General features: G+C 52.4%; 3 protein-coding genes across 5 annotated transcripts; all 3 read left to right on the forward strand.

Annotated features, from left to right (window-relative positions):
* Positions 1-39: 39 nt before the first annotated feature.
* AOC2 (amine oxidase copper containing 2) lies at positions 40-5,886 on the forward strand. Of its 3 annotated transcripts, none has more exons than XM_061144097.1 (4): positions 40-2,372; positions 4,316-4,601; positions 4,836-4,965; positions 5,256-5,886. In XM_061144097.1, exons 1-4 carry the CDS (start codon positions 785-787, stop codon positions 5,520-5,522), a joined length of 2,271 nt encoding a protein of 756 aa, XP_061000080.1. In that variant the 5' UTR covers positions 40-784; the 3' UTR covers positions 5,523-5,886. The 3 variants fall into 3 exon arrangements, with proteins under 3 accessions (XP_061000080.1, XP_061000081.1, XP_061000082.1); XM_061144098.1 differs by having other exon boundaries at positions 4,316-4,412; XM_061144099.1 differs by having other exon boundaries at positions 5,405-5,532.
* Positions 5,887-6,405: 519 nt separating this feature from the next.
* On the forward strand, positions 6,406-13,126 carry LOC133057522 (membrane primary amine oxidase). Its single transcript, XM_061144101.1, has 4 exons — positions 6,406-8,161; positions 9,642-9,927; positions 10,440-10,569; positions 11,316-13,126. Exons 1-4 carry the CDS (start codon positions 6,562-6,564, stop codon positions 11,589-11,591), a joined length of 2,292 nt encoding a protein of 763 aa, XP_061000084.1. The 5' UTR covers positions 6,406-6,561; the 3' UTR covers positions 11,592-13,126.
* Positions 13,127-18,465: 5,339 nt separating this feature from the next.
* On the forward strand, positions 18,466-22,817 carry LOC133057523 (primary amine oxidase, liver isozyme-like). The gene is made up of 4 exons (XM_061144102.1): positions 18,466-19,684; positions 20,844-21,129; positions 21,485-21,614; positions 22,356-22,817. Exons 1-4 carry the CDS (start codon positions 19,003-19,005, stop codon positions 22,626-22,628), a joined length of 1,371 nt encoding a protein of 456 aa, XP_061000085.1. The 5' UTR covers positions 18,466-19,002; the 3' UTR covers positions 22,629-22,817.
* The last annotated feature ends 1,805 nt before the right edge of the window (positions 22,818-24,622 follow it).

The following is a 24,622-nucleotide window of genomic DNA, read 5'->3' on the forward strand; positions in this document are numbered from 1 at the left end:
GTTTCAGAGATCAGTACCTGTAGCTGACCGTTTTTGAATGCCTGCCCCGTGTCAAGCTCTGTGAAGCACTTTATCTGCGTGATCACATTTATTCTTCATGAATCTCTAGGGTAGTTTTATCCCTTCTTTATAGATCAGGACACTGAGTCTCATGATAAGTAAGTCCCCTGAGGTCACGCCGCTTCAGGACCTGTGATTGGGATACAAATTGACTGCTGTGGCCAGGTCTTCACCACTCGTTTCTCAACTGGCTAGATGGAAGAGGCCTGAGACTACAGACCAAGGGCTTTGCCTTAGGCATCTGGCAGAACACAGTGCTTACTGCTGAACTGGGCAGTGGATCCTGGAAATACTGGGGTGGTGCCTGCCAGAAGGTAGGAAAGTGGCCAGAGTGGTTGCATGTGGCTCATAGGACTTGATCGGGCATCTGAGATTTGCATTCTTCCTCAGACCCATGCTGGGCAGAAGGTAGAGTTTAGCGTCTATACAAATGCCCTCTAATCTGCTCTAAATGATGGCGCTTGGGAGTGGGTACTGACCGTGCTGCTGGGAGGAGTTCAGGGATGGGCTGAGGCGATGCACGTGGAAGTCGTACCTTGAGCCAAACCACAGAACAGAAAATTGGAGCAGAATTACACAAATCAAGGTCAGAAATTTCCCGTCCAACCCACAGGGTGGAGTTTTCGCTATTCCTATCCATCCTCCTGAATATAAACCCTGATTTGATGTCAGTAACTGGAAGGAACAGCTGGTGGGACTCTCCTTTCAGCTCTCAGCATTCACCATGAATCTCAAGGTAGTCCTCGTGTTCCTGGCACTGTCTCTCATCACCATCTTTGCCCTGGCCTATGTCTTGCTGACCAGCCGTGGTGGCTCCAACCTGCCTCCCCGCTGCCCCTCTGTACCCCCCCGTGCCCAGCCCTGGACACACCCTGGCCAGAGCCAGCTGTTTGCAGACCTGAGCCGAGAAGAGCTGACAGCTGTGATGAGCTTCCTGACCCAGAAGCTGGGGCCAGACCTGGTGGATGCAGCCCAGGCCCAACCCTCAGACAACTGCATCTTCTCGGTAGAGCTGCAGCTGCCCCCCAAGGCTGCAGCCCTGGCCCACCTGGACAGGGGGAGCCCCCCACCTGCCCGGGAGGCACTGGCCATCGTCTTCTTTGGCGGACAACCCCAGCCCAATGTGACTGAGCTGGTGGTGGGGCCGCTGCCCCAGCCCTCCTACATGCGGGATGTGACCGTGGAGCGTTATGGGGGTCCCCTGCCCTATCACCGACGCCCCATGCTGTCAACCGAGTCTGCCCAGATGTGGACGCATCTGAAAGAGGTGGAGTTCCCCAAGGCCCCAGTCTTCCTGGCTTCTGTCTTCAACTACAATGGCTCCACTTTGGCGGCTCTGCATGCCACCCCTCGTGGCTTGCGCTCAGGGGACCGTGCTACCTGGATAGCCCTCTACCATAACATCTCAGGTGTCGGGATTTTTCTTCACCCCGTGGGGCTCGAGCTACTGCTGGACCATAGGGCCCTGGACCCTGCCCATTGGGCTGTCCAGCAGGTTTTCTACCTTGGGCACTACTATGCAGACTTGGGTCAGTTGGAATGGGAGTTTAAGGCTGGCCGGCTGGACGTGGTTAGAGTTCCTCTACCCCTGCCAGATGGGGCCTCTTCCCTCCGCTCCCGGGTCTCCCCAGGCCCTCTCCCCCCTCTTGAGTTCTCACCTCAGGGCTCCCGGTACAGCGTCCAAGGGCACCTGGTGGAGTCTTTCCTCTGGACATTTACCTTTGGCCATGGGGCGTTCAGTGGCATGAGAATTTTTGATGTTCGGTTCAAGGGTGAGCGAGTGGCCTATGAAGTCAGTGTCCAGGAGTGTGTGTCTATCTATGGCGCTGATTCACCCAAGACCATGATGACCCGATACCTTGATAGCAGCTATGGACTTGGCCGGCACAGCCGAGGCTTGGTGCGGGGAGTAGATTGCCCCTATCAGTCTACCATGGTGGACACCCACGTGTTGGTGGGTCAAGGGGCAGTCCAGCTGCTCCCGGGGGCTGTGTGTGTATTTGAGGAGGCCCAGGGACTACCCCTCCGAAGGCACCACAATCAGCTTCAGAGTCATTTCTATGGTGGTTTGGCCGGCTCTGCCCTCGTAGTCAGGTCTGTGTCCTCTGTAGGCAACTATGACTACATTTGGGACTTTGTATTGCACCCAAATGGGGCACTCGAAGGGCGGGTCCATGCCACGGGCTACATCAACACAGCTTTCCTGAGCGGGGGAGAGGAAAGCCTCCTCTTTGGGAACCGCGTGGGGGAGCGAGTGCTGGGGGCGGTGCACACACATGCCTTCCACTTCAAGCTGGACCTGGATGTGGCAGGTGAGTGCCCCGGGGGATGAGGATGGAGAGTTGGGGTGGGCCAGAGGGAAGGGAGACCCCCACATCAAGCCCAAAGAAGCAAGAGGGTGGCATTCCAGTACCACAGTTTATTGCGGCAACAGCAGGGACTGATGTGAGTGTTTTGACTGCAATCAGCCTACTGGGCCTACTGGGTGTTTAGCAGAAGATAGGTTTCCACTGCCTGGCCCCTCTGACCTGCAATTTTAAAATGAAACATAATGGCCATGCTGAGCTATCTGGCTGCCTTAGCCTGTCTGTGAGTAGGGAACTGGCCTTCTCAGGCTGGATGCAGCTGGAGCTGGGGCTCTGAGTTCTTTGTTATTCTGAGAGACTGTGGAGGTGGGGAAACCAAGGGGATGAGCAGAGGGAGGTAGGAAGCAGTGTCTAAAGAGGTTTAAAGAGTGGAGGTAGTGCTGGGGCTTGAGAGAGGGAGGCGCTGGCTGGGGGCTGCTCCCACAGGATTTCAGATGACTGGGGAGACAGCATAGGGGCCCAGGCGCCTTCTGGGGAGGCCCAGCCCATTCCTGCCAGCACGCGTCATCACAATAGGCTCTCCGGTGACACGGCGCGCCTGCAACAGGCTTGATGCAAATGTAGAGGGATTTCTCCAGTAGGCTCTAAGCACCAAAGGGGCTTTCTCCTCTTGACATTTTTTTGTCCAGTTCAGAAAATAATTAACCAAATCAGCCTGTTCGCCCAGAGAGAAAATTTGGAATCCGCCAGACCCTGTCTGTTTTACAGTTACAGAAATCGAGGAGGGTGGGGGGGAGATGGGTCAGAAAGTGGCTGCCTGTATATAATGCACCATAACTCGGCATATTTCTTGTGAAACATTTTCATATCCTCTTGAGTATAAAGATGGCACATGTGCCTGTCTGTGTGTGTGTGTGTGTGTGGTGTGGAGGTGGAGGGGAGGAGAGCTAAGAAAATAGCATGATGGAAATGCTAGTATTAACTAGATTATTATTTGACAAATTCGGTATATGACTATTTTCTGATTTGAAGTTTTCTCTCCAGCACTTTGACGTTAAAAAACCTTGTCTTAGGACGTAAAATCAAATAACACTGGATCCTTAGAGGACGCAGTGCAGGCTGGTGCTGTGGGCCAGAGGCTGTGTCAGGCGCCTGCACAGAGGGCAGTAGCTGCATTCAGGACAGCTCCCTTGTTCCAGCACCTTCCTGGGAGTCAGACTGGAAGGAACTGACAGTCTGAACCTGCAGCAAGAGTTTAAGTGTTTCAGGGATCACCCCAGACCATTGAAAGATACAAATGTATTTATTTGTGAAAAAGACAAAGTGGTCCCTGCCAAATTGAGAAGAGAAGAAAAACAAAGCTTCAGAGTCAGGAGGAGTGTGCAGGGCACCAGAAGAGGGGATCAGGTTTTTCCAGCCAGCTTCTCCAAGACAAAAATCCCTTTCATAGTTAGAAGAATGTTGTTAGCCACCTGTGTGTACTTTTCCATTTATGGAGCTCAGCCATAGAACAACTTTTTTTTATGCCTAGTGTAGAGATTCACAAGGTGAATCAAATGTGCTTCACTACAGAGAAGCAGATAATTGGTCCAAGGTCTGTTGGATAGACCAGGGCCCAGAAAGCTGCAGCGATAGAAATACATGCCTGCCTTGTCCAGTCTGTTAGCCACCAACCATAGGTAGCTGTTGAGCACTTGGAATGTAGCTAGTGTGACTAAGGAACTGAAGTTTTAAGTTGAAAGAGCCGCTTGTAACCGGTGGTAGCTATTAGACAGGGCAGGTTCAAAGAAGATCGGCTAGCCCTCAAGTCCAGACCTGGCTCCCAGCGCAGAGTGCTTCCTGCTGGGCTCTGCGGCCGTTTTTCAGGCCAGTGCAGTGGGCATCACGGAGATGACAAGGGACCTGTCTCACCTGGTGTGGAACTCCTCTCCCTCCCCTCACCCTGGCAGGGCTGAAAAACTGGGTGGTAGCTGAAGACGTGGTGTTTAAACCCGTGGCAGCCCCTTGGAGTCCGGAGCACCAACTGCAGCGCCCACAGCTGACTCGGCAGGTCCTGGGAAGGGAGGACCTGACGGCTTTTTTCTTGGGGAGCCCCCTTCCCCGCTACCTTTACTTGGCTAGCAACCAGACTAATGCCTGGGGTCATCAGCGCGGGTACCGAATCCAGATCCACAGCCCTCTTGGCATACACATGCCGCTGGACAGCACCATGGAGAGGGCCCTCAGCTGGGGGAGGTGAGGAGGGCCCCGGGGACTGGGTGGTAGGGAAGGGCTGGTCCCCTTCCCATCCCAGCTCTTAAGAGACCCCAGCTCACTAACCTCGGTGGACCCTTCACCCCTGGATCTCTCAGATCCAAGCAGATAATGGGACGGGAATCAGTCTCACACACAACCTGAGCCAAAGGCTATCTGGGCTGTCCAGGCCCTTGATGTTTCCTGACATTGCCTTCCTACAACATTCCTGGTCAGATACCAGCTTGTGGTGACCCGGAGGAAGGAGGAGGAGTCCCAGAGCAGCAGCATCTATTACCAGAATGACATCTGGACAGCCACTGCGGCCTTTGCTGACTTCATCAACAATGAGACCCTCTTAGGAGAGGTTGGTAGCCCTAGGGGCAGAGGACCAAGGCTCCCCTGAGCCTAGTGTCATGGCTGTAGGATGGAGGGAGTGGTAGGTTTCCAGCTGTTAGGTTAGGGGCCAGGGAGTCCCCTGATGACCAACATGCCTCATCCCTCTTAGGGTGAGATTAGCTCTGGGACCAAACTACAGCTTCTCACATGGATGAGAAGCCTGTTATTTGGGCCTGGGGCTGGAGACTGGGGATCGTGGCTGAGGGGAGGTTCTCTGGGTCTTGCCTCCAAAATCTCCAGCTCCTCCTCTTCCTGCAGGACCTGGTGGCTTGGGTTACAGCCAGCTTCCTGCACATCCCCCACGCTGAGGATGTCCCCAACACAGTGACTCTGGGGAACAGAGTTGGCTTCTTGCTCCGACCCTATAACTTCTTTGACGAGGACCCCTCCATCTTCTCCCCTGGCAGTGTCTACTTTGAGAGAGGCCAGGATGCTGGGTTCTGCAGTGTGAATCATGTGGCCTGCATTCCCCACCTGGCAGCCTGTGTCCCGGACCTGCCGCCTTTCTCTTACCAAGACTTGTAGCCCTGAGTGTGCGGAAGGACATGGGTAGGGCAGGGTGGTGGTGGTGCTAAGACCTGTACCTTCCTTCCTATTTCCACTTCCTGCTCTCCTGACACTCGACCCTTGGGAAATAGCCTCCTACCACAGAAACCCCCATATACCCTGTTGGTAAACTCCTGTTTCCAGTTCATTGTCTTAAAAATGATGAATTTATACAAATGATGCTGTTGTTAAAATATTCAGGCAAAAAACATCACAAATCCTACCACTCAGAAATAGCTGGTATTCACATTTGGTGAATGTTATACCAGACATTTCTTTATGCATGTGCATTGAAATGGAAAAATAGAATTTTTTAAAAACCTCATGGTGTGTGTAATTTATAATAAAGAGTATTATGAGATTTTTACTTGAATTTCTTCCATCTGACTTTTGAAGTATCTAGAACCCCCCAGAGAATATTAGGGATTCTAGCCAAGGAAATTAGCCAGGGAGAAGAGGGGGCAAGGGGGACAGACCTGGCCAAGAAATGTTGCTTGGGAAACTGAAGAAGGGCGTTGGGGGGTGTTCTTGGAAGGAGGACAATAGTTGCAGTTGCAGGAAAGGAAACATCTGGCCTGGGGAAAGTGGGGGCTGGGGAAAGAAGGGGGGTTGAGGGGGACAAGGGGCTGCCCCCCTCTAGCATTTCTATGCATTTCTGTGCTCATTCTGGTTAGCTGCATTATTTTGAAATCCCCACCACCCCTTCCCCATACACCAGATCTCCCCTGACCCAGAGAGCAGAATCTGAATTGGGAGTCTGGAAGACAAAGCCATGTAAGGTCTGTGGAAATCGCTGCTGCCCTGCCATAGCCCCGCCCCCGCTGCCCCAGCCGCCCCACCCCGCCCCCAGCCTTCCCATGCTCTTCCCACCTTCTGTTTCCTTTGCAACGGAATACTGAAAACCTCAGCCGGAGCCCAGGAACCCTCAATACAGGAGCCAAAAGAGACCCTCTTCTGCTGGCCTGAGAACACAAATCTCCAGTTTGGTTCAATCCTCTGTCTCTATATTCATGGGACCATGAACCAGAAGACCACCCTGGTGCTCCTCGCTCTGGCTGTCATCACCATCTTTGCCTTGGTGTGTGTCTTACTAGTTGGCAGGGGAGGAGATGGGGGTGAAGCCAGCCAACCTCACTACTGCCCTTCCGGAACCCCCAGTGCCCAGTCCTGGACACACCCTGACCAGAACCAGCTGTTTGCAGACCTGAGCCGAGAAGAGCTGACAGCTGTAATGAGCCTCCTGACCCAGAAGCTGGGGCCAGACCTGGTGGATGCAGCCCAGGCCCGACCCTCAGACAACTGCATCTTCTCGGTAGAGCTGCAGCTGCCCCCCAAGGCTGCAGCCCTGGCCCACCTGGACAGGGGGAGCCCCCCACCTGCCCGGGAGGCACTGGCCATCGTCTTCTTTGGCAGACAACCCCAGCCCAATGTGACTGAGCTGGTGGTGGGGCCGCTGCCCCAGCCCTCCTACATGCGGGATGTGACCATGGAGCGTCATGGGGGTCCCCTCCCGTATTACCGACGCCCTGTGCTTCTCCAAGAGTACCTGGACATAGACCAGATGATCTTTGACAGAGAGCTGCCCCAGGCTGCTGGTGTCCTCTACCACTGCTGCTCCTACAAACAAGGAGGAAGGAACCTGGTGACCATGACCACAGCCCCCCGCGGTTTGCAATCAGGTGACCGGGCTACCTGGTTTGGCCTCTACTACAACATCTCAGGGGCTGGGTACTATCCGCACCCCGTGGGTTTGGAGCTGCTGGTAGATCACAAGGCTCTGGACCCTGCCCAGTGGACCATCCAGAAGGTGTTCTTTCAAGGCCGCTACTATGAGAGTCTGGCCCAGCTGGAGGAGCAGTTTGAGGCTGGCCAGGTGAATGTGGTGGTGATCCCAGACAATGGCACAGGTGGGTCCTGGTCCCTGAAGTCCCAGGTGCCCCCGGGTCCAACTCCACCTCTACAGTTCCATCCTCAGGGCCTCCGCTTCAGTGTCCAGGGCAGTCGAGTGGCCTCCTCATTGTGGACTTTCTCCTTTGGCCTCGGAGCTTACAGTGGTCCTAGGATCTTTGACGTTCGATTCCAAGGAGAACGACTGGCTTATGAGATCAGCCTGCAAGAGGCCGTGGCTATTTATGGTGGGAATACTCCCGCAGCAATGCTCACTCGCTATATGGATGGCTGCTTTGGCATGGGCAAGTTCGCCACGCCCCTGACCCGAGGGGTGGACTGCCCCTATCTGGCCACCTATGTGGACTGGCACTTCCTTCTGGAGTCCCAAGCCCCCAGGACCCTACACGATGCCTTTTGTGTGTTTGAGCAGAACAAGGGCCTGCCCCTGAGGCGACATCACTCAGATTTTCATTCCTACTATTTTGGGGGCGTTGTGGAGACAGTGCTGGTCTTCAGGTCTGTGTCAACCTTGCTCAACTATGACTATGTGTGGGATATGGTCTTCCACCCCAATGGGGCTATAGAAATCAAATTCCATGCCACAGGCTATATCAGCTCAGCCTTCTTCTTTGGTGCTGCCCACAAATATGGAAACCAAGTTCGGGAGAACACACTGGGCACCATCCACACACACAGTGCCCACTACAAGGTGGATCTGGATGTGGGAGGTAAGACGTGCTGGCAGAGGCAATGATTCTGGACAGGAGGTTGAGGAGTTGTCACTATTTGCTTTGGGTTTGATGGAGGTTTCCCAGGAAAGGAAGATGTGGGTATGCGGTTTTGGAATTTGATGTTTTCTTTTACCTGGATGGGAGAGTGTTGACTGTTGAATTTCCCTGTGATCTTAGCTCACTGGCTAGGTGCCGAGATGCCAGACTCCAACCACATGACCTCATTAGAAAATCTTGGGAAACAGCTAAGCTTAGAGAAGAGACAGTATCTGGGCTAAGGGTCCTCTTTGCCCTCTTCCCTCCCTGGCACCTATATGGGCCCCCCTTGAGTGAGGCAGACATTTGTTTTTCAGCTTATCTGTGTCTGCCTGCAGTGCTGGTGTTGGGGAAGATCTGGGTGCATTCCACTGAGTCCCTGGCACATGCAGGCCAGCCCTGGCTATCCCTGGGTGCACATTTCCTTGGCAGGTGGGCCCTCCTCCTCCTTGAGTTTTCATCTCTGGGCACAATCCATTTAAATGTGAAGGGTAGAGAGGATACTGTGGAATATTCCAAAAAGTTTCTGGAGTTGGTGGTCACAGAGAGCCAAGGGAATGGGATATGTAGGAGTCCATGACATTTCACTGTTGTTCCCCACATTGACTTCATCACCAGATTTTTCTTTCTGTTCTGCTGCTGAAATATCTCCAACCCGTCGCCTGGCCTTCCTGCCAGTCCCCTCTGGGCGCCAGGCCTCTCTTTGCTACTTTGACTCTTCTTCCCCTCAGATCCAGGGTTCACCCTGTGCTCAGAGGGACCTTCCAGCCCAGGCCAGCCTGCCCCCTCACACACTTCCCACTTGCCCCATCACTAATGGATTCCCAACTGCAAAAGGACTGCCAAGACCTGTCCCTTTAGAGGGCAGCTGCCACCTGCCTTCCAGATTCTTCCCTATGCTGTTTTAGCCACATCTTCACCCTCTGTGTCCCCAGAAACACACACAATAGGTGACAGTTGGGCTTCTTTGCTTTTGCTCCTCTTTTGCCCCAGCCTTGAATACCCTGCCATGCCATCTCGGATGGTGACATCCTTAAGGCCAGGCTGAAACGTGGACCAGAACTGCCTCTCTTCCTGTCTGTACCTGGCTTCCTCTAACTGTGCTCCTCTCACACTGTAGGCTCCTTAGGGCTTGGCCTTCCTCAGACTTCTGTGAGAGCAGAAGGGTAAGGTTGCATTCATTAGAGTGTCCCCAGCACTGAGCACAGGTGTCTTCACTGATGAGTGTGAAACAAGGATGGAGTGAAATCCTCGAAGAAACATTTCACAGGTCACCAGCTTTGGCTGAAAGATGTGGACATCCTGGAATGAGGAGAGGGAAGCAGGGGACACACTCAGTCTGGTCTTCTCTTCGGCCCCCACTCTGAAGCCAGGTGCAGGCAGAGTCTGAGGGGTGGGGCAACTGCCTGACCAGCTCTTCCTCATCCTCTCACCCCCCCAGGACTGGAGAACTGGGTCTGGGCTGAGGACATGGCTTTTGTCCCGATGACAGTACCCTGGAGCCCCGAGCATCAGATTCAGAGGATGCAGGTGACCCGGAAGCAGCTGGAGACGGAGGAGCAGGCCGCTTTCCCCCTGGGAGGGTCCTCCCCTCGCTATCTGTACCTGGCCAGCAAGCAGAAAAACAAGTGGGGGCATCCTCGCGGCTATCGCATCCAGACAGTCAGCTTTGCTGGGCGGCCGCTGCCCCAGAACAGCTCTGTGGAGAGAGCCATCAGCTGGGGAAGGTGGGTGGGGTGTACTGTTGGAGGGGGTGGATGAGATGAGAAGAGCATCTTGGGAGGGGAAATTGGGAACCCAGTTTAAATCTACATGAGGTGAAGTAAGAGCACAAAACATTTCCTGGTTATCAGAAGGTCTACAGTAAATACACGGTCCCCTTGGAAGGCTAAGGCCCAGGCAGATAAGTCTTTCCTGTTTTCCTGATGCTGTGAAACCCAAAAGGATCAACAGGAGAAGGACATGAAAAGATGTTGGGCTCAGGTCAGAAAAAAAAAAAAGAAAGACCAAAAAAAAAAAGGATCACCTAAGTACTGTATCTTTACAAAAAAAAAGGTGTTGGGCCACCCACTAGATGGGATGTGGGATGTGCAAGAAACCGTCTGCACACTAGGGTGACGTCACAGTGACGCTATGGATGAGCTGAGAAGCGGAGGTCCATGGGCTTGGCTCCCTTCCATGATGATCAGGCAGCAAGACAGGGACAGTAACCATGGACCCCTGACCAGAGCATCTCTAGGTACCAGCTGGCTGTGACCCAGAGGAAGGAGACAGAGCCCAGCAGCTCCAGCGTCTTCAATCAGAATGACCCCTGGACTCCCACCGTGGACTTTGCTGACTTCATCAACAATGAGACCATTGCTGGAAAGGTCAGCTGACTGTGGGAGATGAGGGAGGGGTGGAGGACACAGAGATCAGCCCCACCTTCTCTTAGGGTGTGGGCCCCGAAAACCCTGTGATCACCTCAAGGGCTGAGCTTACTCCTGCTTCTGTGCTTTTGTGGATCTGCTCACTACTTGTGGAGGGAAGCTTCTTTTTCTGGGAGTTCATCTGCAGATCCTGGCTGAGGTTCTAGTCTTTCCTTGAGAGGCAGCAGATCTCTCAGTCTCTGCTCTGTGGACTGAGTCCTTTAAGGGTCCCAGGATTCAGAAGGGCTGGAATGACCAGGGAAGATCACATCTCTTATACCTAAAGCTTCATTTCTGTCTTCACCACAAAAGGATTAATTTCCAAATGCTGAACTTTTCTGCCACCCAAACCTGATCTACCCTCCTCCATTTCCTTCCTTCAGTTACAGTTTGGGAATTCTCCTGCAGTGTCAGGGGAGGTGCTGAAGTAGCCTGTGAGTGTCATCATTTCTCTTGGGATGGGTAGGCTGATGGCGATGTGATAGGAAATGTCAGAGATGGCAGCTGCAGCCTGGGACACTGAAGGCTGGTGTCGCTTCTAATATGAAGTTGATTCTTTGTGCTTTGACTTCTGGGCTACTATGAAAAAAATGTTTAAAAATTTAAAACCCTCTTGAGTGATGGTGGGCTCCCAAAGTGAATCCTGTGGGAGGCAGAGGTGTCCTTAGCAGCGCCAGGCCTCATGACCCTCTTTCTTCCCCTGCTAGGACTTGGTGGCCTGGGTGACAGCCGGTTTCCTGCACATCCCACATGCAGAGGACATTCCCAACACGGTGACAGTGGGGAATGGTGTGGGCTTCTTCCTGCGACCCTACAACTTCTTTGACGAGGACCCCTCCGCCAATTCTGCTGACTCCACCTACTTCCAGAAAAACCAGGATGCTGGGTCTTGTGAAGTCAACTCCCTGAATTGCCTGCCCCAGGCTGCTGTCTGTGCCCCTGATCTCCCTGCCTTCTCCCACGGGGGCTTCTTCTACAACTAGGTGTTCCCTGGGATGGGGAATGTGACTGTGACTCCAGGGCCTGGGAGTGTGGGGAGAAGGCCAGGAACTGAGGAGCCTGAGCCCTTTTCTCCCTCCTCACACCCCAGGGTCCTCTCTCTCCTCTATCGTCCTCCCTTGATTACTGCCTCACCAGAATCATCCTGAAGCTATGCTGCCTGAATCTGGGGCTTCTTAGCTCTGTTCACCCCAACCTGCTGGGTTCCTGTCACAGAGCAGAGGAATGGTCAGTCAAGAGTCTGGAGTCATGGTTACGCCTTTCCAGAAGACTCCTCGGTTTGGAATTTTTCATTTTCTTTTCTTTTGTCTGCTTTCTGCTTTCCCCAAATCATTTTAGGCCATGCCAGGTCTCTCCTGAGACTCCCCAGTCCTCACATGGGAGGACAGGATGGGGGCTCTCTCGGGATGGTTGCCTAGAGGCCCTGGGCAGGGTTCCTGGCAGGCTTGTGAATCCAGGAGTCCAGCTGGAAGGGGCTCTTTGGCCCATGTTTCCTCTCATCCTGGTCCTCCTTCTATCTCTTCCTTCTTGCCTCGCCTCCTCCTGTTCTTACCTATTCTCATAACCTGGGATTTACCTCCCGGCCCTGAGGGGATGTTCCTCAGCTCTCATTTTTCAACTCTGGTCTGGTCTCCTGACTCTAGGCCTGTGGAAATCTGAAAACGCAAGGGACATCCAGCTTGAGAGGACAGTCCCCATCTGTCTCCCTGTGTCTGGGAGCTGCCCCTTCCCCCAGTCCTGGGGCAGGGTGTCTCCCCCATGGTTCTTTCTGCCCATCTGTATGGGCCTGCGTGGTATCCTCTTGCAGAGGATGGTCGTGGAGACAGCAGCAGCTCTCGTAGCACTGGAGGTGGCTCTGTGGGCGTAGTGGTGATGAGGAGGGGTCACTTTGTGCCAGGTGTGTGGTGTGACCAGTGTCCTCTGAACTTGGCAATAGCCAACACGGGAGACTGGGTGAGCGCCAAGGGTGAGAAGCAGAAAGACCAGTCACACCATGCCACGGGGCCAGGGGCTGACCAATCACGTGTGAGCATGCAAATGAGCCAGGGCCTCTGGGGGTGGAGCCTCCCCCTCAGGCTGTCCCTACAGGATCCGGGGTCTCTCCACCAATGTCCAGAGATTGGACATAATAGAACTGTCCTTCCCTAGGAGATTTGTTAAGTAGGTTCTAATACAGCTTGACAAAGCAATACTCCGCAGCTATAAAACTGTATCTTTGCATAGAAATTACTTTTCTAAAGGGCAAGGCAATGCATAGAATTGTGTACCAGGCACCTCCATTTGTGTTTTATGGGGGAGGATCATATAAATCCATATTTTCATATCTTATAGATGCATATTCAGAAGACACGGGTAACACTGGTTGCCTCTGTGAAGAGGAACCAGGAGGTAGGCACTTGGGAGGGTGGAGACTTGATACTACATATCCTTTTGTACATTTTGAATTCTGAACCATGTGACTGTATTACCTATTCATTTATTATTATTCAAATAATAAATGGGGCTAAGTAGTTTCTGACTTCATTCTTTAAAGTAGCTTGTCTTTTGGGAAGGGGGCGGGTGGGGGAGGGTACTCTGCCCAGGGACTCAATTACTTCAAGTGTTTGAGACCCAGAGAAGTGGGTGTGGCCTCTGTGCTTGGTCGGCCAATCGTGGCCAACTCTTTGTGACCCCATGGACTGTAGCCTACCAGTTTCCTCCATGGATGGAATTCTCCAGGTAAGAATACTGGAGTGTGTAGCCTTTTCTTTCTCCAGGGAATCTTCCTGACCCAGGGATAGAACCTGGGTCTCCTATATTGCACAGAGGTGTGGCCTCTGGTGACCCCTTTGCCTCTTCTTGCCAGGAAAAAACGTTAAATGTTAGGAAATCTTATGCAGTCTCTTGCTCACTCTCCCTGTCTGACTCACTTCAAAGAGGAGGAATGAGAGGCAATGGGGAGGGGTGGACTTCCATCTGCTGGAAGCCCAGGTAGGGCTGGGAGGTGAAGGACAGGAAATAGATTTCATCTGATCTGAGGGAGAATATATCCAGGGAGCACAGAAGCTTCTTCTCCCTTGTGTCCTGCTCCAAGACCCGGTTCACTTCTGGGTCAACAGTGGATGGAGGTGAGCTGAACAGAAGCTAGGTTCCAAAGAACAGGGAGAAAGCCCTCAGTCAGGAGACAAGGCCACTGCTGGGTGGGTGAATTTATAACATGACCTGAAGTGAAAGTCAGCGTGACAGAGGGCAGAAACTGAGGAAAAAGATAGGCTAAAGACTGAGACAAGGAGAAAAATCGATGCTGTGGCCGCTGTGGCTCTGATACTGACTTGATGCCTCTTCTTTCTCTGACCTGAGTCATTGAAGTTCTCCATGATGCTTATGGAAGGAACCTCCTTCTGGTTCCTTTTCCCGGTCAGTTGCACAATAGTCAGTGCTGGAGGCAAAAGGAAGAAAGAAATGTGGTGTCCACCCCTCCCCCACCATGGTTGAATAATTTGCAAGTCAGTGCCTTGAGTCCCATGATCACACCAAGACTGTGAGTGTTTGCAAGTAGTTAGTGTGCCTGTGAGAGTGTGTGGATGCTTGCTTAGAGCTTTTTTTAAAGTTTGTTGTCAGCTTTTTTTTTTTTTTTACATTTTCCTTTCTTTCTTTGGCTGTGCTGGGTCTTAGTTGTGGCATGAAGCATCTTCACTCTTAGCTGTAGCATGTGGGATCTAGTACCCCAACCAGAGAACCAACCAAGGTCCCCTGCACTGGGAGCAGGGCAATGTTACCCACTGGACCATCTGAGAAGTCCCAGAGCATTGCTATATTTAGGAACACTACCACCTGGCAGGTTCAGTTACTGATTAAGGTAAAATCCTAGCCAAAAATCAGTAGTAGTTTGTGTGGTGATGAGATATTGATAATTGTGTAGAAGATCCTTGTATACTTTATAAAATGCTTGGTGAGTTTGGAAAACAGGGATACCCCTAACCAAATAAAAAAGGTATATGAGGTCCTGCTGACAGCTTCTCTGATGAGACTTATCAGTGAGAATCAGCTATCCTCTCCAGCATTCTTGCCTGGAGAATCCCATGGAAAGAGGAGCTTCAGTTCAGTTCAGTTCAGTCGCTCAGTCCTGTCCGACTCTTTGTGACCCCATGAATCACAGCACACCAGGCCTCCCTGTCCATCACCAACGCCCGGAGTCCACCCAAACCCATGTCCATTGAGTCGGTGATGCCACCCAACATTCTTATCCTCTGTCATCCCCTTCTCCTGCCTTCAATCTTTCCCAGCATCAGAGTCTTTTCAAATGAGTCAGCTCTTCGCATCAGGTGGCCAAAGAATGGAGTTTCAGCTTCAACATCAGTCCTTCCAATGAACACCCAGGAGTGATGTCCTTTAGGATGGACTGGTTGGATCTCCTTGCAGTCCAAGGGACTCTCAAGAGTCTTCTCCAATACCACAGTTCAAAAGCATCAATTCTTTGGCGTTCACCTTACCTTATAGCCCAACTCTCACATCCATACATGACCACTGGAGAAGCCATAGCCTTGACTAGACGGACCTTTGTTGGCAAAGTAATTGGTGGACTACAGTCCATAAGGTCAAGAGGAGTCAGACACGACTGAATCAACGTAGCACAGCATGTATCAGTGAGAATGGGCTCATAAATTCTACAGTCTGTTTAGTTGTTTTAAGGGGAAACCCATCCCTCCAGCTGCTCCCAAAAGGTTCTCTCTCAGTTATCCAACCCTCTCCCTGAACTTTAAATCTCTCCCTCATGACTGGCTCTTGATTCTCATCTCGTTAAGTCTCTGCCAGGACCCTGACTCTCCAGGGCAGGGTCTTCCTTCAGTTTGTGCCTCCCAAATCCCTTCCTCCAAGTAGAGCTCTGCCTCTCCTGGGTCAGCTTCCCTTTCCTGCCCCCTCCCCCCACACCCCCAGTTCCTCCTTATCCCACTCCCCTCTTTCTTCTGATGTAGAAGCCACAAGGCCTTCCAGCTGATACTTTCTGGACTTCTGGGTGGCATTGGTCCTCTCTGACCAGTCCCTACTGAAAACTCTTGCCTGTCATGACCTCCTCACATTCTGACCCCTCCAAGGGCAAGCTGGCTGCTTCTCAGCCTCTTATGCCGGGTCCTTTGCCTCTGCTCTGCCCACCAACCTGCTCAGCCCCACACATGGGCAATTTCTGGACTAGGCCCTGCTCCTGTTCTCTCCCTTCTGCAGAGTCCTCCTTGTGTGATCTCAGGCTTCCTATCTTTCTGCGTGAGTCACTCAGTCATGTCCAACTCTTTGCCACCCCATAGACTGTACCTGCCAGGCTCCTCTGTTCATGGAATTCTCCAGGCAAGAATACTGGAGTGGGTGGTCATTTCTTTTTCTGAGGAATCTTCCCAACCCAGGCATCGAACCTAGGTCTCCCACATTACAGGCAGGTTATTTATCATTTGAGCCAATGACTACCTTTTTTTGTTTGACACAAATCTCCATGTCTAGAGTAGAAGCTATTCTCCGGACATTGAAACCTATAGACCCTATGGCCCTTCTCCTGGGCATCTGTGCTGGGGCTTCCCACAGGAACCTCACCTCAAACTTGTTGGATTCCTCCTTAAACTTGCTGCTCTTCTTGTAGGTCCTGCTTCTGAAGAAAGCCCCTCACCCTCCCAAGTCACTCAATGGAAACTTGGTGTCCTTGTGTCACCAGAGTCTGTACCCTTTCTCACACACCAGCTCAACCAGACACTGAGTCCTGTCAACACCACCGGCCACATTGCTCAGATTCCTCTTTTCTTCTCTGTCCGGAGGTCACTGGCCTCATCTGACCCTCTGCTTCCTGTCGGTGTCCTCGCTTCTGTCTTTCACATACTCGGTGCTCTCTCAGCACTGAAGCCAGAGCTGTACCCCTGGGATGCAGATCACATTACAATGACGTGGGCATCTGGAGGGGTTACAGGGGCCTCATGGAGACTCTGGGACAGCAGCCAGGTTCAGGAACCACATTCTGGGGCCCAGCCTGGGGACTAAGGATGCAGCCTAGCTCCAAGGTATCGAGTCACCTTTAGCACATTTACACAGGCTGCGGGCAAGTTTGTCCAAAGGGAAATAAGACTTACTGGAGGAAGCAGGATGTGTAGCTCCTTTCCCCTGAGTAATTGTCCAACAGGAACACCTTTAAACAGAACTTTACAGTGTGTGACATGATGATTGTGTAGCCTAGATGACATGAATTCAGAGGAAGCAATGTGACAGCAAGATGCTTCTAGAGAGGGTGGGCAGAGGGGGCACCTTCTTCTATATCAGCTCCTCCTCAAGGTCAGGCCAAAGCTCTCCCTTCCACTCCCTGATCATTACTCCCTCTCCTCAGGAGACCTGGGGATTCCCCACCAGAGTGGACATTCTTGATCTGTGATTGGTAACACTGGTCGGGATGAAAAAAAGTGTTCCTCTTGACAATGTGTTCTGAGCTTGAAGAAAACACCATCACTTACGAAAGGATTCCAGAATGAAGTTCTTGGGCTGGAAAGGCTTGCCATGGGGCCAGGGCCAGGGTTTGACCTTCGATTCTGTCCCCCCTTTATTACAAAGTCCACATGAACCATTTCAAACTGAGACAGGCTAGGGCCTGAGACCCTGTACTGGAATGCTTGCACTTGGCACCTGAGCAAATATCTCCTTGAGCAACAGAATACAAAGAAATTGTAACAGACTAAAAATATCTGTAAGCACTGGGCAGTCCGGGCAGTTATGAACAACGAGATACAAAAAAGACAGAAATATATTGTTGCTTCTGAGATGAAAGGAGAAGAGCAGGTATTGGGCATGACCCCTGCACACAGCACCACCAAAGGGGTGGGCAGACCACCTAAGCCAGCCCTCGGTCCGCTCCATGGATCTGCCCCCACTCTGACTCCACTGAAGGGACCAGGCCACAGAGGGCAAGCAAGGGAACCTCTGTTTTGTTCTTGTTCTTTCCTGTAGCAGCTTGAGGATCAGTTAACTCTCACTTGATTTACTCCACTGGCCTCTTTATGAATTCAACTGACGCAAGAGTCCGAGGCCGCAGGTTGGTCACAAAATGACCCGTATGTGGAATTTGCATATCAAAATAGAGCAGGTTGCAGAGGCAGCTGGTATCTGGAGAACCTGACCTTTCTGAGGTTGATTTCCCTGGTTTCACATGTGCCTAGATTTCTGTCTTTCTGCAGTGCCTACTGTGCTTAAGACCCATACACTGCACAAGCCTTCCTGACCTGATCTCTTCTGCTGTCCCACCAACTCCTATTGCCACTTCACACCCAATACCCTGACCTTGGCCAATACCTGCCCATGTGAGGTGTTTCAAGTTCTGTACCTTTGCACCTTCTGATGCTTTTGGCTGGGATGTACTGTCCCTTCTCCTCCAGGCAAACATACTCTGTCTGCAAGGTCATCTAAGGTGGCTTCTGGGGAAAGTGGCCTTGGACGTGTCCAGGCGGGAAAGGAGTTTCCCCCAGGTCACCAGGGAAGCACATCCATCTCTGGACCTTCAGGCTCTCCTGGTTCCCTCATACCTGGCTGCACAGAAGATGGTGTCTCCCTCACATCCCCTGCCTGACAATGGAGATGATTTTGCTCTCTCCATCTTCAGCATTCTGGAAAAGGCTTTCCTGGGGATGAAGTTTGTGGACAGCTAGGTTAAGTTCACATCCAGGGTATTATGCACCCTGACATCTGATGTGGTCCCTCAGTTCTGCTCAAGGGATGGGGGTCCCTATAAACTGCAACTTCCCACCCCCTCCAGCTTCTGACTGGCTTCACTCCCCTCAGGCTCCCCTCTAGTGCCTCAGGGAGCTCAGGACCTCCAAGATGTTGACCTGGCTCAGCTCTTCAGCCCCCCAGCTCCCTACAGGTGACTGGTGTTCTCAGCATGACTCTCCAGGCTCCAATGCATGCCAGTAGGTTTCTGGTTGCTAAATGGGAGCCCCCATCAGAGAGCTTCATGGACTAGAGGAAGGAAGATGGAATCTGGCTGGATGGCTGAACACAGGGCAGTTTTGCTTGCAGCCATGTAGCAAGGAGCAAGGATCCATGAGAGAGTGGAAAAAGATCCCCAGGACCCATGACTTCTACCACGCCCTCCCTCCAGCTGCGTCTCCCATATCCATCCCTCCCCCATTTTGTGAGGATGAGTGTTTGATTTGAAACAGGATGACAGAGGCTGACATGGGCCACTTAAAGTTCAGGTTATAACCTCAGGTGCATCTTCTGAGCCTGGCCTGATCTCTGCCCCGCCCCAACCTTGAACCACTGCCAATCCTCGTTCCTCAGCTGCTTTTCCTTAGTGTGCATATAACGTATTGACCCAAAGCACAACTCAAAGGTAGGAACCTCCAGACACTAAGGAGGCATTGTGCACCCATTTCTTCCGGTCTGTCCTTCATGCATGCTGCATTCCAAATCAAGAGCCTGAAGACAGTCAGAGCTTTAGCGACGTTCATCTTCATTTTTCTGTCCTTGTGGACTCCTCTGGTGATGAGCAGGGAGGAAGGTGGTGCTGGGAGTGAGGAAGGAGTTGGGAAGCAATGTCATCGCAGCCTGCCTCCCCGCTGCCCCTCTGGATCCCCCAGTACACAGCACTGGATACAGCCTGACCAGAGCCAGCTGTTTGCAGACCTGAGCCGAGAAGAGCTGACAGCTGTGATGAGCTTCCTGACCCAGAAGCTGGGGCCAGACCTGGTGGATGCAGCCCAGGCCCGACCCTCAGACAACTGCGTCTTCTCGGTAGAGCTGCAGCTGCCCCCAAAGGTGGCAGCCCTGGCCCACCTGGACAGGGGGAGCCCCCCACCTGCCCGGGAGGCTCTGGCCATCGTCTTCTTTGGCAGACAACCCCAGCCCAATGTGACTGAGCTGGTGGTGGGGCTGCTGCCCCAGCCCTCCTACATGCGGGATGTGACCGTGGAGCGTCATGGGGGCCCCCTGCCCTATTACCGACGCCCTGTGCTTCTCCAAGAGTTCCTGGACATAGACCAGATGATCTTTGACAGAGAGCTGCCCCAGGCTGCTGGTGTCCTTCACCACTGCTGCTCCTACAAACAAGGAGGAAGGAACTTGGTGATGTCAGGTACAGCTCCCCGTGGCGTGCAGTCAGGGGACAGGACCACCTGGTTTGGCCTCTACTACAACATTTCAGGATTTGGGGTCTACCTGCACCCTGTGGGGTTGGAGCTGCTGGTAGATCACAAGGCTCTAGACCCTGCCCAGTGGACCATCCAGAAGGTGTTCTTTCAAGGCCGCTACTATGAGAGTCTGGCCCAGCTGGAGGAGCAGTTTGAGGCTGGCCAGGTGAATGTGGTGGTGATCTCAGACAATGGCACAGGTGGGTCCTGGTCTCTGAAGTCCCAGGTGCCCCCAGGTCCGGCTCCCCCTCTACAGTTCCATCCTCAGGGCCCCCGCTTCAGTGTCCAGGGCAGTCGAGTGGCCTCCTCATTGTGGACTTTCTCCTTTGGCCTCGGAGCTTTCAGTGGTCCTAGAATCTTTGACGTTCGATTCCAGGGAGAACGGCTGGCTTATGAGATCAGCCTGCAAGAGGTCCTGGTTGTCTATGGTGGGAATACCCCAGTAGGAATGGTGAGCCACTTTATGGATCGAAGCTATGGTATAGGCAAGTTCGCCACGCCCCTGACCCGCAGCGTCGACTGCCCCTATCTGGCCACCTATGTGGACTGGCACTTCCTTCTGGAGTCCCAAGCCCCCAGGACCCTACACGATGCCTTTTGTGTGTTTGAGCAGAACGAGGGCCTGCCCCTGAGGCGACACCACTCAGATGTGTTTTCTCACTATTTTGGGGGTCTTGCGGAGACAGTGCTGTTCTTAAGATCTGTGACGACCTTATTCAACTATGACTATGTGTGGGATGTGATCTTTCACTCCAATGGGGCCATTACAGTCAAATTGCATGCCACGGGCTTCATCAGCTCCGTGTTCCACTTTGGTGCTGCCAGACACTATGGAAACCAGGTCGGGAGAACACACTGGGCAATGTCCACACTCACAGTGCACACTACAAGGTGGATTTGGATGTGGGAGGTAAGACACCCTGGAGAGGTAAGGTTTGAAGATGGAGGACATCTTTGGGTGAGAGATGGGAAGCAAGGGACACACTCAGTCTGGCATTGTCTTTGGCTCCTACACTAAAGCCAGGCACAGGCAGACTCCACAGGGGGCAGGGCAGCCACCTGACTAACTCTTGCTCCTCCCTTCTCCCCGCTCCATTCCCACAGGACTGGAGAACTGGGTCTGGGCTGAGGACATGGCTTTTGCCCCCACGGCGATACCCTGGAGCCCAGAGCACCAGACACAGAGGCTGCAGGTGACGCGGAAGCAGCTGGAGACGGAGGAGCAGGCCGCCTTCCCCCTGGGAGGGGCCTCCCCTCGCTATCTGTACCTGGCCAGCAAGCAGAACAACAAGTGGGGGCACCCTCGGGGCTACCGCATCCAGATGATCGGCGCTCCTGGGGAGCCACTACCCCAGAGCAGCCCTTTGGAGAGAGCCGTCAGCTGGGGGAGGTGGGTGGGGTGCATTGTTGGAGGGGTGAGTGTTGGGAGGGGCATTTGGGAACCCAATTCAAACTGTACATGAGGCGAGGTAAGAGCCCAAAACATATTTCCTGGTTATCAAAAGGCCCACAGTGAATACACACCACCCAAGTGGGAATAGTCTTTTCCATTTTGGTGGGGCCATGTTGTGAAATTGAAAGGGATGCACAGATAAACATCGAAAGGTGTTGGGCCACCCACTAGAGTGACATCGAGTGACTGTAGAGAGGGGAAACCTGAGGTCCATGGGCTTGGCTCCCTTCCATGATGATCAGGCAGCAAGACAGGGACAGTAACCATGGACCCCTGACCAGAGCATGTCTAGGTACCAGCTGGCTGTGACCCAGAGGAAGGAGACAGAGCCCAGCAGCTCCAGCATCTTCAATCAGAATGACCCCTGGACTCCCACCGTGGACTTTGCTGACTTCATCAACAATGAGACCATTGCTGGAAAGGTCAGCTGACTGTGGGAGATGAGGGAGTTGTAGGGGACACAGAGATCAGTCCCACCTTCTTTTGGGTGGGGCCTTGAAACCCTGTGATCACCTCAAGGGCTGAGCTGACTCCTGCTTCTGTGCTTTTGTGGATCTGCTCACTACTTGTGGAGGGAAACTTCCTTTTCTGGGAGTTCATCTGCAGACCCTGGCTGAGGCTCCAGCCTTTCCTGGAGAGGTGGCAGTTCTCTGTCTCCGCTCTGTGGACTGAGTCCTTTAAGGGCCCCAGGATTCAGAAGGGCTGGAATAACCACGGAAGACTACATCTGTTATACCTAAAAGTTCTCTGCTTCTGTCTTCACCACCAAAGGGTGAATTTCTAAATGTCAGCCTTTTCTGTCAGCCACACCCTGATGTCCCTCCTCCATTCTTCTACTCTCAGTTACAGTTTGGGAACTCTCCCAGAGTTGAGGGAGGTGCTGAAGTAGCCTGTGGGTGTCATCATTTCTCTTGGGATAGGTAGGCTGATGACGATGTGATAGGAAATGTCAGAGATAGCAGCTGCAGCCTGGAATAGTGGAGGCTGGTGTTGCTCCTAGTATGAAGTTGATTCTTTATGCTTTGACTTCTGGGCTACTATGAAAAAGCATATAGATGTTAAAACCCTCTTGAGTGATGGTGAGCTCCCAAAGTGAATCCTGTGGGAAGCAGAGTTGTCCTTAGCATCATCAGGCCTCGTGACCCTCTTTCTTCCCCTGCTAGGACTTGGTGGCCTGGGTGACAACCGGTTTCCTGCACATCCCACATGCAGAGGACATTCCCAACACTGTGACAGTGGGGAACAGTGGGGGGCTCATTCTGAGACCCTACAACTTCTTTGATGAGGACCCCTCCATCAATTCTGCTGACTCCATCTACTTCCGGGAAGACCAGGATGCTGGGTCCTGTGAGGTCAACTCCCTGGCTTGCCTGCCCCAGGTTGCTGCCTGTGCCCCTGACCTCCCTGCCTTCTCCCACGGGGGCTTCTCCCCCTAGGTGTTCCCTGGGATGGGGAAGGTGGCTGGGGCCCCATGGCCAGGGAATGTGGGGAGAAGAAGGGCTGGGAACTGGGGAGTCTGTGCCCTCGTCTTCCTCTTCACCCTCCAGGGTCCTTTCCCTTGCCTTCCCCTCCCTGCTGGCAGCATCCTGAGTCTCTGCTGCCTGAGACAGGGGCTTCTCAGCTCTGTGGACCCCAAGCTGCTGGGTTCCTGTTGCAGGGAGGAGAGGAATGGCCCGTGGAGAGTCTGGAATGATTATTAAACCTTTCCAATTGCCTTCTGGTTTTGGTGTGTTTTGTTTTGTTTTTCCTTTTGTCTGGTTTCCTGCACTCTCAAAGCTTTTTAGGCCATGCCAGGTCTCTCCTGAGACTCCCCAGTCCTCATGTGGGAGAGGTGGATGGTGGCTTTCTAAGGGGTGGCTGCCGACAGGCTTCCTGCCAGGACTGTGAAGCCAGCAGTCCAGTTGGAAGAGGCTCTTTGGCCCTTGTTTCCTCTCATCCTGGTCCTCCTTCTTCTGTTCCTTCTTGCCTTGCTTTCTTCTGTTCTTACCTATTCTTATATTTTGGTATTTACCTCCTGGACCTCAGCGGATGTTCCTCAACTCTCATTTTTCAACTCTGGTCTCCTTTTCTGACTCTAGGCCTGTGGAAGTCATTTTTTTTTTTTTTTAAATTTTTGATTGTTGTGGTTTTTGCCATACATTGACATGAATCAGCCATGGATTTACATGTTTTCCCCATCCTGATCCCCCCTCCCACCTCCCTCTCCATCCCGTCCCTCTGGGTCTTCCCAGTGCACCAGCCCTGAGCACTTGTCTCATGCATCCAACCTGGGCTTGTGATCTGTTTCACCCTTGATAGTATACTTGTTTCAATGCTGTTCTCTCTGAACATCCCACCCTCGCCTCTGTGGAAGTCTTAAAATGCAAGGGACATCTAGCTTGAGAGGACAGTTCCCATCTGTCTCCCTGTGTCTGGAGGCTGCCCCTTTCCCAGTCCGGGGACAGTGTGTTTGTATAGGCCTGTCTTGCATCCTCTTGCAGGGGTGGTCATGGAGACAGCAGCAGCTCGAGGTAGCCCTTGAGGTGGATTTGTGGGTGCAGTGGTCATGAGGAGTGGTCACTTTGTGCCAGGTCTCTGTGACCTGTGTCCTCTGCACAATGCAGTAGCCAGTAGGGGAGGTTGGGTGGGCACCTAGGGAGAGAGGCAAGAAGACCTGTCGTGGAGCCAGGGGTTGTCCAATCACGTGTGACCATGCAAAGAAGCCAGGGCCTCTGGGTGTGGAGCCTCCCCCACAGGCTGTCCCTCGTGAGATGTGGATGGAATAGGTCTGGATCCAGGGTCTCTCAACAAATATCCAGAGATTGTAAATATAGAACTATCTTTCCTAGAATATTCATTAACTAAATTCTAAAACAGTCTTACAAAGCAATATTACATAGCTATAAAACCAATCACATTTCTTTCTAGAAATTAATCTTCTAAAGAGCAAGGCAAGGTACAGAAGTGTGTATAGGGCACCACCTTTTGTGTTCTAAAGGAAAGATCATATAAATACATATTTACATTTAGATGTATATTCAGAAGACATGGGTGACACTGATTGCCTCTGGAGGGCATCCAGGTGGAAGGGATTCAGGAGGGGGGACTTAGCAGTATAAACCCTTTTAAAAACTTTGAGCCATATGACTATATTACCTGTTCATTTATTATTATTCAAATAATAAATGGTCCCATACAAGACCTGACTTCATCCTTTAAGCTATTAATAAATTGTCTTTTCGGATAGGGTAGAATGGGGGAGGATAAACTGCATTGAGAGATGAGCCCATGGACTCAAATTTCTCAAATATTTGAGACCCAGAGAAATAGATGTGGTCTCTGGTACCCCCAATGCTATGGTTTTTTGCAAGCAGGTGCTTGGAACCCATGGTTACTCTAAGGGAAATGGGGAGCCATGGAAGGATTCTCAGCAAGGGAGTGCCAGGGTGAG

The sequence above is a fragment of the Dama dama genome, chromosome 5 (genome assembly GCF_033118175.1).
Source record: "Dama dama isolate Ldn47 chromosome 5, ASM3311817v1, whole genome shotgun sequence".
NCBI classification, from domain to species: Eukaryota; Metazoa; Chordata; class Mammalia; order Artiodactyla; family Cervidae; genus Dama; species Dama dama.